Source organism: Hipposideros armiger, unplaced genomic scaffold, assembly GCF_001890085.2.
Source record: "Hipposideros armiger isolate ML-2016 unplaced genomic scaffold, ASM189008v1 scaffold_92, whole genome shotgun sequence".
Taxonomy (NCBI): Eukaryota; Metazoa; Chordata; class Mammalia; order Chiroptera; family Hipposideridae; genus Hipposideros; species Hipposideros armiger.
In genome coordinates this window covers 1,569,105-1,582,404 of record NW_017731442.1, presented here as the reverse complement: position 1 = coordinate 1,582,404, position 13,300 = coordinate 1,569,105, and the positions used below count along the sequence as shown (strand labels likewise).

Here is a 13,300-nt window from a genome sequence, read left to right as displayed (position 1 = left end):
CCCACTGCAGCAGGGGCTGCAGCCTACGGTGTTGCCGGTGACTCACGGCAGCCCATCTCCAGGTTGAGCTGTTGTTCAGCATCTTAGCTGTAGAGGGCAGTGTCACTGTCCCTCTTATGTGGGATCCGAACCGAGGCCCTTTGGCATCCCAAGCCAGCTCTCAACCAACGCGCTAGTCAGCTGGCCCTGACTTCTGTTTTAACAGGATCACTCTGGATGTTGTATAGATACTGAAAGAAGGGCAAGGGTAAAAGCATGAATATCCATTAGGAGGCTATAGGAATAATTTTAAGATGAATGGGTGTGGCTTAGACCGTAGTGGTGGCAGTATGGTTGGATAAGAAGTGGTCAAATTCTGGATGTGTGTTGTGGTGGAGCATACACGATGTACTGACAGATTAGATGTGGGTGTGAAAGAAAGAGAGGAATCAAGGATGACTTCAGGGGTTTAGACCTGAGCAGCCTGAAGTATAGAGTTGCTATTATGGAGAAGTATTAAACTGAAATGGGAAAGACTATGGGTGGAAAAGGTTTGGGGGAGTTGATTAGTTTAGTTTAGGTCAACTGAAGTTTGAATGTAAGCCTAGAGATGAAGAGAAAGGTATGAGATGGAGCTATAAATTCAAGAGTTAGCCTATGATATAGATGATATTTAAAGCCTTGAGACTAGATGAGAGATCACTAAGAGAGTGAGTACAGATAGAAAAAAGAAAAAGTTACATGGACTGTGTCCTGTGGCACTCCAAAGTTTCAGAGGCTGGGAGCTGAAGAACTATATGTTATGCTATATCTGTAATTTTTAAATTACACAATTAAAAAATAATTAACTTTCAGGACCCAGAGAATTCCAAAAGTGTGGAGATTGGCCCATCTCCAGGACTAATTTATTTTAAACTGTTATTTTTTCCTATGAACATGCTTTTAAAAAGTGTATGTCTTGAAGTATTCAAAACAAACCTATCAGGAGGAAAACATTACTAGATTATCACAGGAAATGAGTAAATAGTCCAATTCATAAGATTATTATTGGTGGGGCTTTTGTTTATTCTCAGTTGGCAAACAGGATATAGTGTTCACTGTGTGTGTGGGCTGATGCAGGTGATAATGAAATAACATCAGACATCTGAGCTACAATAGTGTAGGAGTTTATGAATATGGCTAAAATTATTGGGAGGGCTATTTTATTGCCAAGGAAGACAAGCATATCTAATACCATCATTCTCCTGTAGAGGAAGAGGAGGTGACATACACAGTCATTGATCAGTTCCAGCAGAAGTTTGGTGCTGCTGTAAGTATTGCCCTCAATCATCCCCAATATTGTCCGCGTATTGGTATCATGTCTATGTCTCACAAATTTGTCTCTCATTTAAGATCATTGATGTTTTCCCTAATAATTAAACAAAATATTTGATGCCTACTATATACCAGTCATTGTTCTGAGGTCTGGCGTAAAACAATAATCAAGACAAAGTTCCAGACCTCAAGGAGCTTTCATTTTAATGCAAGAAAACAAACAAATAATTGTATATCAGCTGGTATAAGTGCTATTATATGAAGAAAAATAAAGTGTGGTATGGTGAATAAAGTGACAGGGAGTTCCTTTTTTATATAGAGTAGACAGAAAACCTCTGTGAAGAGGTGACTTTGTAATAGAGACCTGAAAGAAGGGAGCTAGTCATGTGGCTATCCAGGTAAAGAACTTAAAGAAGGTGTACTTAGAAAGTGCAAAGGTCCTGAGGCTGAAGCACACTTGGCTGTGTGGAGGAACAGCAGGGAGGTCAGTGTGGTGGCAGGACCACAGCGAAGAAGAGTGATAGGAAATTAAAGGGGACGGGGCAGATCATGCAGGGCTGTTTAGACATTGTAAGGATTTTGAGTTTGACTTGAGTGAGTTAGACAGCCATTGGCACTTTTAGAGGAGAGTTAGAAGTTCTTATATTTTTAAAAAGATCATTCTAGATGCTCTATGTAGGCAATTTCTCTATAATCATTTATTAATTTGAGACGTGGCAGTATTAATTATTTAGCCTAGAGTACAGTTCGCAGATGGACTTCAGGGGAGTCATTAGGCTTTGTGTTTAGAATGTAAGCTTATGCTCATGTATGCATGGCTGCATTTTTTAGGGGAGAGTTAGCATTCAACAGATTCTTTTTTTTTTTTTTTTAGCTGAGCCATCCTGCTACCTGTTGGCAGCTCAGCGGCTGCTCAGCTCGGGCTGGACTCGAACCGCTGTTGCTCAGAGCTCAAACTCTTGAGCGAGCTCTTAACCAACTGAGCCACTCGGCCGGCCCTACAGATTCTTTTTTTTAAACTGTGTTTTTGAGATATAATTCACATGCCATAAAACTTATCAGTTTAAGATGTACATTTCTCTGGCTTTTAGCATATTTACAGAGTTATATACCCATCACCACCATGAATTTTAGAACATTTTTAATACCACCCCCCCAAAAAAAAACCCATATTCCTTAGCTATCACCTCTAATCCCTCCCCAGTTCCCCAACCCCTGGCCACCACTAAACTATTTTCTGCATCTACGGATTTGCCTAGGACATTTCATATAAAGGGGATCATGCAATATGTGGCCATTTGTGACTGGCTTCTTTTGCTTAGCATAAACATTTTCAAGGTTCATCTATAATATAGCTTGTATCAGTATTTCTCTTATTGCCAAACATTCCTTGGTATGGATATACCACATTTCATTTATCCTTTCACCATTTGATGGACATTTGGATGGTTTCTATTTTTTGGCTATTATGCATACTGCTGCTATGAACAGTCACATACAAGCTTTTTGTGTGGGCATATGTTTTCATCTCTCTTGAATAGATAGCTGGGAGTGGAATTGCTAGGTCATATAGTAACTCTATATTTAATTTTTTGTGGATTGGTCATAATTTTCCAAAGCTGCTGTGCCATTTTACATTCCCACCAGCAGGATATGTGAGTTTTACCACATTCTTACCAACACTGTTGTTATCAGTCATTTTGATTATAGCCATCCTAGTGTTATAAAACAGTATCTCATTGTAGTTTTGATATGCGTTTCCCTGATAGCTAATAATGTTGAGCACCTTTTCATGTGCTTATTAGCTATTTGTATAACTTCTTCAGAGAAATGTCTATTCTTTTGCCCATTTTTAAATTCAGTTATAAGAATTCTTTATATATCAACAATTTTTTTTTTTAGCTGAGCCATCCTGCCACCTTTTGGCAGCTCAGTGGCAGCTCAGCTCAGGCTGGGACTTGAACCACTGTTGCTCAGAGCTCACGCTCTTGAGCGAACTCTTAATCAACTGAGCCACTCAGCCAGCCCTTCAACAGATTCTTTAAAGGGTCCATGAAAAAAACAACGACAAAAATTGGGATAAGAACTTTCGCTTTGCAAATGCGAAGAAGTAGTTGGAAATTCTTATAGGTAGGGAAATACAGCTTTTGTTCCCAGTTCTGCAGCCTTCTTGTTGACTGAGGATGGAACTGAAACTCAGTTCCCTTTATCCATCAGGAGTGAAACATACCCAGTACATAGAACACTTTATGTTCTCTGAAGGAATATATTGTGTTGCTGTGAGTTACCATATTCTTTTTTTTTTTTTTTAAGATTTTTATTGGGGAATTGGGGGGATGGGAACAGAGCTGGGGAATTGGGGATGGGGAACAGACAAGTTGTGTCACTGGCCCTCATATGTGGGATCCGAACCGGGGCCCTCTGGCGTCCCAAGCCAGTTCTTAACCATCGCGCCACTCGGCCGGCCCACCATATTCTTGAGAAATTTACCTACCTGTAAAATGGGGAGAGTCTTGTATCATATGGATATTTTCATAGATTGTGGATTAAGGATCTTAGAATTATATAATGTTTTGAAATAGGATAAGATTATAGATAATCAAAGGACCAGCATGTGTTCCTGGGATATCACTGTTTCAGTTTTGAGTAACTTAATGAATCCAAGACTTTAAGAGACCTGTTGAGTCCTTATTTCTCTTCATTCTGAACAGTAGATGCTGGGAGACTCAGCTACTCTGTGAGTTCCCTTCAGGTACAGTAAATTGCCCTGTGTTTGGGCGCTGTTCTTTGCATGAGTAATCAGGTCATAAAGACTAGAAATCTTTTGATGACGCCTCAGTGATAACAAAAGGTACCTGAGTTTTCAACTCTTATTAGCATTTGGGATATGAATGATTTATTTTCCAGTTGTAGAACCATTTTGCAAAAACTAAAAAGAGGATCAAAAGTATTCAGTGTGATGCGTGTGTATGTGTGTGAGAAGCAGACTCTTGTTTTGGATTAGTCAGATTTTCTGAGTTTAAAAAATATGATCCAATTTGTTTATTGCTAGCCATTTTACTTGTACTATTCATGATGTCATAATTGCAAAATTAATTCCCTGAAGAATTTTATTTTCTTCCTTTTCTTACCAGATGCTCCACATCAAGAAGCAGAATGTCCTAAGTGTGGCAGCCGAAGGAGCTAATGTGTGTCGTCATGGGAAACTATGTTGGCTTCAGGTAAAAGATAGGTGTTTGAAAACTTTTTTGTGGATTCACTGGTAAATCTATTTTAATTGTCTTATTTATGTCACCCCAGTGTCACTGTCCTATAACTGGTTTGGAATGTCTTTCACTCTCTTAGTACTCAGTTTATTCTTTTCAAAAGAAAAGAGTTTCTAGCTCTTTAGAGATTCACCATTATAATCACCATTACTGTCTCACAGTCTTTACTTGAGATCTTTCCCAGCTCTGTTCTCTCATGTTACATACATGAAGAGTTCCTCATCTTTCCTTTTGGTTGGTAGCATTCCACAGCAGAGTTCTGCCACATCATTTTTTATTTTCCTAGACCTGGGAGATGTCAGGTGTGGGGTCCCATTATATCAAAAGACATGGCCATTTCATCTACTACATAGAAACCAACAGAGAGAATCAAGGAAAATGAAGAAACAAAGGAATATGTTCCAAACAAAAGAACAAGATAAAACCTCAGGAAAAAAAACCCCACCTTATGAAACATAAGTAATTTACCTGGTAAAGAGTTCAAAGTAATGGTCATAAAGATGCTCACTGAACAGGAGAGAAGAATGGATGAACACAGTAAGAACTTTACAAAGAGGTGGATAATATAAGAAAGTACCAAATACTATAGAAGTCACAGACCTGAAGAATACAGAAACCAAAATGAAAACTACACTAGAGAGGGTATTCAATAGCAGACAAGATGAAGCAAAAGAAAGGATTGGTCAACTCAAAGAGAAGGCAGTGGAACTCAACCAATCAGAGCAGCAAAAAGAAAACAGAATGAAAAAAAGTGAAGAGGGCAAGCCGAATGGCTCATTGGTTAAAAGTTGGCTTGGGGACCAGCCGAGTGGCACGTTGGTTAAGAACTGGCTTGGGACACCAGAGGGCCCCGGTTCGGATCCCACATATGAGGGCCAGTGACACTGCCCTCTACAGCTAAGATGGTGAACAACAGCTCAACCTGGCACTGGGCTGCCGTGAGTTGCTGGCAACGGTGTAGGCTGCAGCTCCTGCTGCAGTGGGTTGCCATGGACTACCGTGTGCAGCGAGCAGCCTGCGTGAGCGGCCAGCAGCCGCTGTGAGAGGCCGTCCAGAAGCCGGCGACTGATCTGCCTCACCTGGGAAGAGAGCAGTGATGGTGCCAATTTGGGCCAGTGAAGCAATATCCTCCACCACTAGAATGAAGAACAAAAGGACAGCAACTTGTCTGTTCCCCTTCCCCCAATTCCCCAGCGCTGTTCCCATCTCCCAATTCCCCCAAAAAAATCTTTAAAAAAAAAAAAAAGTTGGCTTGGGAGCAGAGTGCGAGCTCTGAGCAACAGGGCCGCCAGTTTGGATCCCACATGGGCCAGTGACGCTACGCCCTCTAGAGCTAAGATGGTGAATAACAGCTCAACCTGGAACTGGGCTGCCATGAGTCGCTGGCAACTGTGTAGGCTGCAGTGGGGTGCCATGAGCTACTGTGAGTGGCCGGCAGCCAGTGTGAGCGGCCAGCAGTCGGTGAGCTGCCGTGAGCCACCATGAGCAGCCAGCAGTCGGTGAGCTGCCATGAGCCGCCATGAGCGGCTGGCCGGTTACCCATCTGCCTCAGCCAGAAAGAGCGCAATGATCATAATACCAACATGCACAATGATCATAATACCAACATGGGCCAGTGAAGCTAGGTCTTCTACAACTAGACTGAAGAACAAAAGGACAGCAACTTGTCTGTTCCCTTTCCCCAATTCCCCAGCGCTGTTCCCCTCCCCCAATTCCCCAATAAAATCTTAAAAAAAAAAAAAGTGAAGAGCGCTTTAATGGTCTTGCAGCCCAAGCTGAGCTGCCGCTGAGCTGCCAACAGGTGGCAGGATGGCTCAGCTAAAAAAAATAAAAATAAAAATAAAATGAAATAAAATAATGGTCTTATGGGGAGTTCACAGCCTACAGTCCTTGAGAACAGCTCTGTAGGCCACAAAATGTGTGCCAAGCCTGAAACCTGCCCCTCAGGCTGAATTTCCAAGATAAGTATAAAGACCTTCTTAACAGAAAACCTGGGGAGTGTGTCCCAATTTACTCTCTGCAGCTCTGGGGTTGGTAGCCTGCCAAGAATTGTCTCTCAGGTTGCCACAGTCCCATGGGGTCCCAGGAATGCAAGCCCTCACTCCCCAGCCACCAGAGCCAGGTGATCAAGGGGCATTTCCTGGACAGAATCCCCCCAAACTGGGACACCAGACACAAAAAATATAGAGGCACCTACTTTTAACATGTTGAAATGTTTCTACTATTTCCCTTTTTCTAATAACATGCTTATTGCTCTCTCTTTATTCATCAGTTTTACAAATTTTCTACTAACTTTTATTGTGGTAAATAAAGATTTTGCTCCTTTATAGTATCCATGCCTCCCTGGATCCTTCCAATTTAGTTATATACCAATTTTTGGTTAAGACAGGATTCAGGCTATATGTGATTATGACTGTGTAACTGTTGTTCCCTGCTGAGCCAAATAAGATTGTTTCTTTTCTTGCACAACTTGTTTTTCATAGAATTGATAATTGCTTCATCCTAGTAGCTTTGTTTTCTTTGCACCTGTGACTAAGCCTTCCCATATCTTCCCCTCAGTATAGTTTTTCCACATGCTTACCTCTGTCTGGCTAAGCTATGTTGCATTTTTGTCTTGAAACCACCTTCCCTGGAGCCGTCTACTCTACGATTCCAATCAGGCTGGTGTTCTGAAGGCTGCAAGCTGCAAGGGAAGAGGTCTGGAGGCTCACAAGTCAGTGTGCAGACTTTCATTTTCCTGTCCATGACCAAAGCCTCCTCTATGTCTTTCTTATATTCCCAACACTAGAGCCTCTCTGGTTGGATTTATCCAAAGAATACATCATCTGTCCTCTGTGGGAGTGGAGGGGATAACTTGGAGGCTTCTTTCTCCTTCAGCCGCCCACCCCCGTTTCTAGCTCCTCATTTTTCTTAGTGTCTGGCACGTTTAATTCCTTAACCTTTATTTATTTTTGTTTGTTATGTTTTGTTTTCCCTAATCTGTTTCCCTTCTATCAGCATTTCCTACTAATCCTCTTTAAGTTTAAATTATTTAAATGTTTATTGTTCATCTGTGGTCAGATATTTTCAGATATAATAATATGTCTTAAGACGAAGGTAGCAAATATTCGTTGAGAGTCATAAAATTTTTTATATTCTTTGGCCCACTTCTAGAAATCTATCCTAAATAATTCAAAATATGAAGACAAAATTATGTGAGAACATATTCATCTTGGCATCTTTTATAATGGTGAAAAATCAGAAACCACTTACATAGTTCATAACAGGAGATGTTCCAGTACATTTCATAACTCTTGTTGCTGCCAAAAATTGATGACAGATGCAATAAAGAAAAATGTTCGGAAGTTTATGAATGGAAAAAGGATATAGATTTGAATGCATATCATTAGAGCCATGTACATTTTTTGCATATGAAAAAATGTAGGGGAATATTGTATGGCATGCATTGATTCACTAAAGAAATGTATTACAGCCATCCATGTACCTGGCTCTTTCTAGTTGTTACATGTATAGTGGTGACTTCTACATAATCTCTTCCCTCATAGAGCTTATAGTATAACAGAGAATTACTTTCTAAACTTTTAGTGTCTATTCAATTTTTGTAGCTAAAGAGGTGGAGGAAAAGAGCAGGGATTGACTATTTTAGATGTCAGATTCTAGCAGACATCATGAAGGGTCTGAGAATATGCCAGGTAGGCCTGGCAATTATAGCTGTAACAACAGTTAGCTCCTGAAATGACAAAGATGGTATCAGAGTATCAGGTGGCTGGGCCCGTAGGCCCATTTGGATCTTTTTTTTTTTTTTTTGCCTTCCACTCTCTGACTCTAGATTATCCAGCTATACTGCCTTTGTGACTTTTATGATCAGAAATAATCTAGATCTTATACTTGTATAAAATTGCTCTATAAAACAGTGTTTTACATCCTACCATTTGTGCCAGTGTATTTGTTGCCTGTTTTATATTGCTAATGGGCAGGGATCTTCTCTTCTGAGTAATTTTATGTAATACCTAACACTCATGCCTATTATGGAACTCAGAAAAATAAAATAGCATTTTGTGTTATTAACAATGAAATGCTGTTCATTCCCCTTAAACCTGTAATCCCTGGGTATTAGAATGCCATAAGTAAGACTGGTAAAACATTAAAGCTGGGACTGTGAAAAGTGAAAGGCTAAATCACCAGCTTTTCTGTTTCCTTCCTTTTGAAAGTCACAGTGATAGTGTCTTTTTTTTTTTTTAAGATCAATGCAAACCCATTTTCCCTAAGAATCACTGAGTTCCTGTTGTGTACTTTGAAAGAGAGAATGTTAACTATTTTGTCACACGTTCTTTCTTGATCCTCAGATCCCCTTCCCTAGTTCTTGTCCTATAATGTGTGTCCGGATGGTCTATTGTAGGTGGCCACAAATAGCCGAGTTTATTTATTTGATATTTTCCTTCTGGGAAGTCGTGCTTTTAACAATGGACTTCAAATGGTATTAGAAGACAAGAGAATTTTGAAGGTGAGTGTGTAAACTGATTCCTCTGCTAGTAAAATTAGCAACCATGTTGATTACGCTGTCCCTGTCTTCTGATTCCTTAGGTTATCCATGATTGTCGTTGGCTTTCTGATTGCCTCTCTCATCAGTATGGAATTTTGCTGAATAATGTCTTCGATACACAGGTACATGAATTCAATCCAGTGTACACAGCTCCTGTAGAAAATAGGCCTCATCTGATGAGTGGTTGAAAGTCTTTCTGTGTGTGTGCCCCATTCCTGCCCACTTCTCATGTAAGATGTTTGTACAATATGTGAGAACATTTGGTGAACTGTAAAAGCACTTCAGAAAAGGTACTTAGAAGTATTTGGATTTTCCCCCCTCATTTTGCTCCAGAATTTGTCAAATAAGAAGCAAGCTCCATACTCTATAGCATTCAGAAACTCAAACAATTTGGGGATCATTCAGAAGTCTGACATGGGACACTAGTATGAGGCGAACAGTCACATCTCTGCCTTTACCACAAATGTATCAGTCAAGGTTAGTGGCTAGTTGGCATCTAGCTCAGGGATGCAGGTTGTCCTAGATATGTTCCCAAAGCTTATTATGGCCCCAGATAGCCTGAAGATACATGATCTTTGTCTGCTGTAGAGATTTGTAGGCTTCACTAGCTCTTAGAGCTGATTTGGCTGTGAGAGCAGTAGAATCGCTAGTTTTCATAAGGTTCTTCTAATAGGTTTATGCCAGTGAAAGGGAGATCTTGTATACCTAAGCCTAAAGCCTTTGGAGAGGGATTAAAGTAATGAGTTGGCCAGTTGTTTTTGAATAGAAATTCCTAAAAGTTCAATTTCATGTTATTATTTGTAATTCAGGTTTGCTCTTTATGTGTCTGCTCTTAATGAACTTTATGCCACTTCTCTTGTTTACATGCTCCTTTGGGCCTTCTTTCAGGATCTTTCACTATATAGAGATTGCTTCTGTGCTTGTTCCAAAATGGAAGAGAATTGTTCCGTGTTCCCTTGAGGCCATCAGGCTCCTTGATTAGACCTCATACGTATTGTGTAATGAAGACATTGGCATATCTTTCCATATTTTGCTTTTCAGATTTCCATAGTGCAAGAAACGAGAATTGAGAGTTTTTCCAATTTGTTATCCTTTAATACAGTGTATTAGTTTCCTATAACAAATCACCACAAATTGTGACAAATTGCCACAAATTTAGTGGCTTAAAACAACATAAATTTACTCTCTTACAGTTCTAGAGATCCGAAGTCTGAAATCATTTTCACTGGGCTAAAGTCAAGGTGTCAGCAAGGCTCATTTCTTCTGGAGACTCTGAGGGGAGAGTCTGTTCCCTTGCCTTCATTACCTATATTCTTTGGCTGGTGCTCCTTTCAATCTTCAAAGTGCTTAACTCCAATCTCTGCTGCTATCGTCACACTGCCTTCTCCTCTGACTGTAGTAAAATCTCCCTCTGCCTCCCTCTTATAAGAACACTTGTGATTATATTTAGGGCCCACCTGGATAATTCATGATAATCTTTCCATCTCAAGATCCTTACTTTAATCACAGCTGCCCAGTCCATTTTGCCGTATAAAATAACATTTCTAAGTTCCAGGAATTAAGAATTGGATATCTTTGGGGGCCATTATTTAGCCAACCACACACAGATAATTATTCCAATTAATAAAAGTAATTCTTGAATTTTATCGTCCTTTCCCCATTTCCCAGACACCAAAGAGTAATAAATAACCAGAAGGCAGGCAAATGAAAGAATTGGAAAAGAAAGTAGACAAGGACACATTAAAGTTAGGTGATCCTTTTTCTTTTTTTTTTCCCCCTAATTTTTCAGAATAAGTTGACTGAACAACTTTAAATTTTCTGATGGCATTTTCTATCATGTGGGTCCTTCGGGAAAATGGTATTTAAAGACATTTTCCTAAATATATTTCTGCCAGGCGATAGCTTGCTATATATATTCTGCAGACTGGTCTGTTTGTCTTTTTTTAATGCCACAGGTGGCAGATGTCCTTCAATTTTCCATGGAAACAGGTGGCTTTCTTCCAAACTGCATCAGTACTTTACAGGAGAGTTTAATAAGACACCTTAAAGTAGCCCCTAAATATCTCTCCTTTCTAGAAGAGAGACAAAAGCTGATTCAGGTGAGTATTAAAGGATGGCCCATATGACATTAATTTTTTAAGGTGTTTTCTGAGTGGGATTATCAGCATAATCTGTAGAGAAATGATAGCTGCCATATAAGCTCATGAGCATTTCCAAAATCTTAGTTTTTCCGAATGGTAACAGTTTGTTGGGCCTCAAGTGGATAAGAGCCAGGATCCAGAGTTGTTTATCAATTAAAAAGCATTCTAAATAATGTTCAAGTTGGGACAAGCAGGAATTATGTTGAGATTTGGGCTAAGGCAATGGAACAAAAATTATTCCAATTATTTCTCCCAAAGTAAGGTAGATTTTCTTTAACGCCTGATAGTCTTGCATATGAACTTGGGTCATGACCATATTGGCTACAATTTTGTCCAGATAAGCAAGTTTGCTGCCTCCAGTTTTAAATGAGAAGACCTGATGATAACTCTCTCTCTCTTTCTCTCTCTCCCTCCCTGTCTCCCCTGACTCTTTTCCCCAGACACACACACACACATAGACACACACACACACACAGTATACACACATAAGTGGTGTGTGTGTGTGTTTGTGTTTTCAGAAGGCTAGCCAGAGTGTGAAAGTAGAAGGTAATAATTGAAGAAAATGGCAGTAATAATGTTTTAAGTTAAGCAACACTTAAATAAACAGTTATCATCTTTAAGGTTTTGCTTACTGTTCACAGAGAATTCTTTTGGTGTCTTTAGGAAAATCCAGAAGTATGGTTCACACGACCTCTTTCACCCTTCTTACTAAAAATGTTGGCCCTGGAAGCGACCTACCTGCTACCCCTTCGCCAGGTACTCCTGGATGAGATGATGTCTGATCTCACCACCCTGGTGGATGGGTACCTCAACACCTACCGAAAAGGATCTGCAGACCGGCTGGGAGGCATGGAGGTAGGTGCAGCCCTCTGGGCCTGTGTCTTGAGGACAGTGATGCACACTTCTCACAGCTGCAGTGAATTTCATGAGGCCAACTCGGTGATTAAATATTCTTTTTTTTTTTTAATTGGGAAATTGGGGGAGGGAAACAGTGTTGGGGAATTGGGGAAGGGGACCAGCCAAGTTGTTGTTCTTCAGCCTTAGTTGTGGAAGGCGCCAGTTGTCATCTGGCTGCCCTTTGGCAGCTCATGGCCTCTAAGCACAAGGTGCTGTGTTCAATCTTAGTTGCAGGTGGGTGTAGCCACCATCTCACGCAGGAGTTGAACCAGCAAGCCTTGTTGTTTAGAGCGCATACTCTAGCCACTGAGCCATCTAGGTGGCAGCTCAGCTCAAGGTGCTGAGTTCAGTCTTTAGTTGCGGGTGGGCATAGCCCAACATCAAACAGGCAGTCTTGTTAGGAGCCCAACATCAAACAGGCAGTCTTGTTAGGAGCACATGCTCTCACCAGCTGAGCCATCCTGCCACCTGTTGACAGCTCAAGCGCAGCATCACTGGCCCATGTGAGAATTGAACCTGCGACCCTGTTGCTCAGAGCTCGCACTCTTAAGCTAACTCTTAACCAACTGAGCCACTTGGCTGGCCCATAAATATTCTTGCAAGGACTATAGCTTGGGCTTAATTCATCTCCTTGAGTTCTTTTTCACAATACTGAGTTATATTTCCAATAACTATTTCTGTCAAAGAATGGGTAAATTTAAGATTTTGTTAGTTACTTTTTTTAAAAAGATTTTTTATTAAAACACAGCTAGCAGACAATATTAGTTTCAGGTGTACATCATAGTTATTCAACAGTACCCACTAAGCACTATACAGTGTTATTACTACATTATTGATTTTATGCCCTATGCTAAAGAAGTGATCACCATAATAAGTCCAGCAACCATTTGACACTCGTTAGTTATTTTTATAAAGAAAGCTATACCCACGAATTGAGAAATTATTGCCCTAAGGCCAAATCTGACTCATGGCCTATTTTTATATAGCTCACAAGCTAAGAATGGTTTTTTTACAATTTTAAAGAATTGTAAGGGCCGGCCGAGTGGTGTGATGGTTAAGAGCTGACTTGGGACACCAGAGGGCCCCGGTTCGGATCCCACATATGAGGGCCAGTGACACTGCCCTCTACAGCTAAGATGCTGAACAACAGCTCAACCTGG

The 13,300-nt window shown here is 40.5% G+C and overlaps 1 protein-coding gene across 5 annotated transcripts in view; it reads left to right on the top strand.

Moving 5' to 3' along the window:
• The window catches only part of EXD1 (exonuclease 3'-5' domain containing 1), a 42,286-nt gene that overhangs the window by 9,693 nt on the left and 19,293 nt on the right, over nucleotides 1–13,300 (top strand). For 4 of the 5 annotated variants that reach the window (XM_019644998.1, XM_019644997.1, XM_019644995.1 and 1 more), the window contains 6 exons: nucleotides 1,230–1,288; nucleotides 4,428–4,514; nucleotides 8,959–9,063; nucleotides 9,144–9,224; nucleotides 11,058–11,201; nucleotides 11,907–12,098. In XM_019644998.1, coding sequence (XP_019500543.1) covers nucleotides 1,230–1,288; nucleotides 4,428–4,514; nucleotides 8,959–9,063; nucleotides 9,144–9,224; nucleotides 11,058–11,201; nucleotides 11,907–12,098 — 668 coding nt within the window. The remainder of the gene's footprint in view (nucleotides 1–1,229; nucleotides 1,289–4,427; nucleotides 4,515–8,958; nucleotides 9,064–9,143; nucleotides 9,225–11,057; nucleotides 11,202–11,906; nucleotides 12,099–13,300) is intronic. The other variant, XM_019644996.1, reaches the window with a different exon arrangement.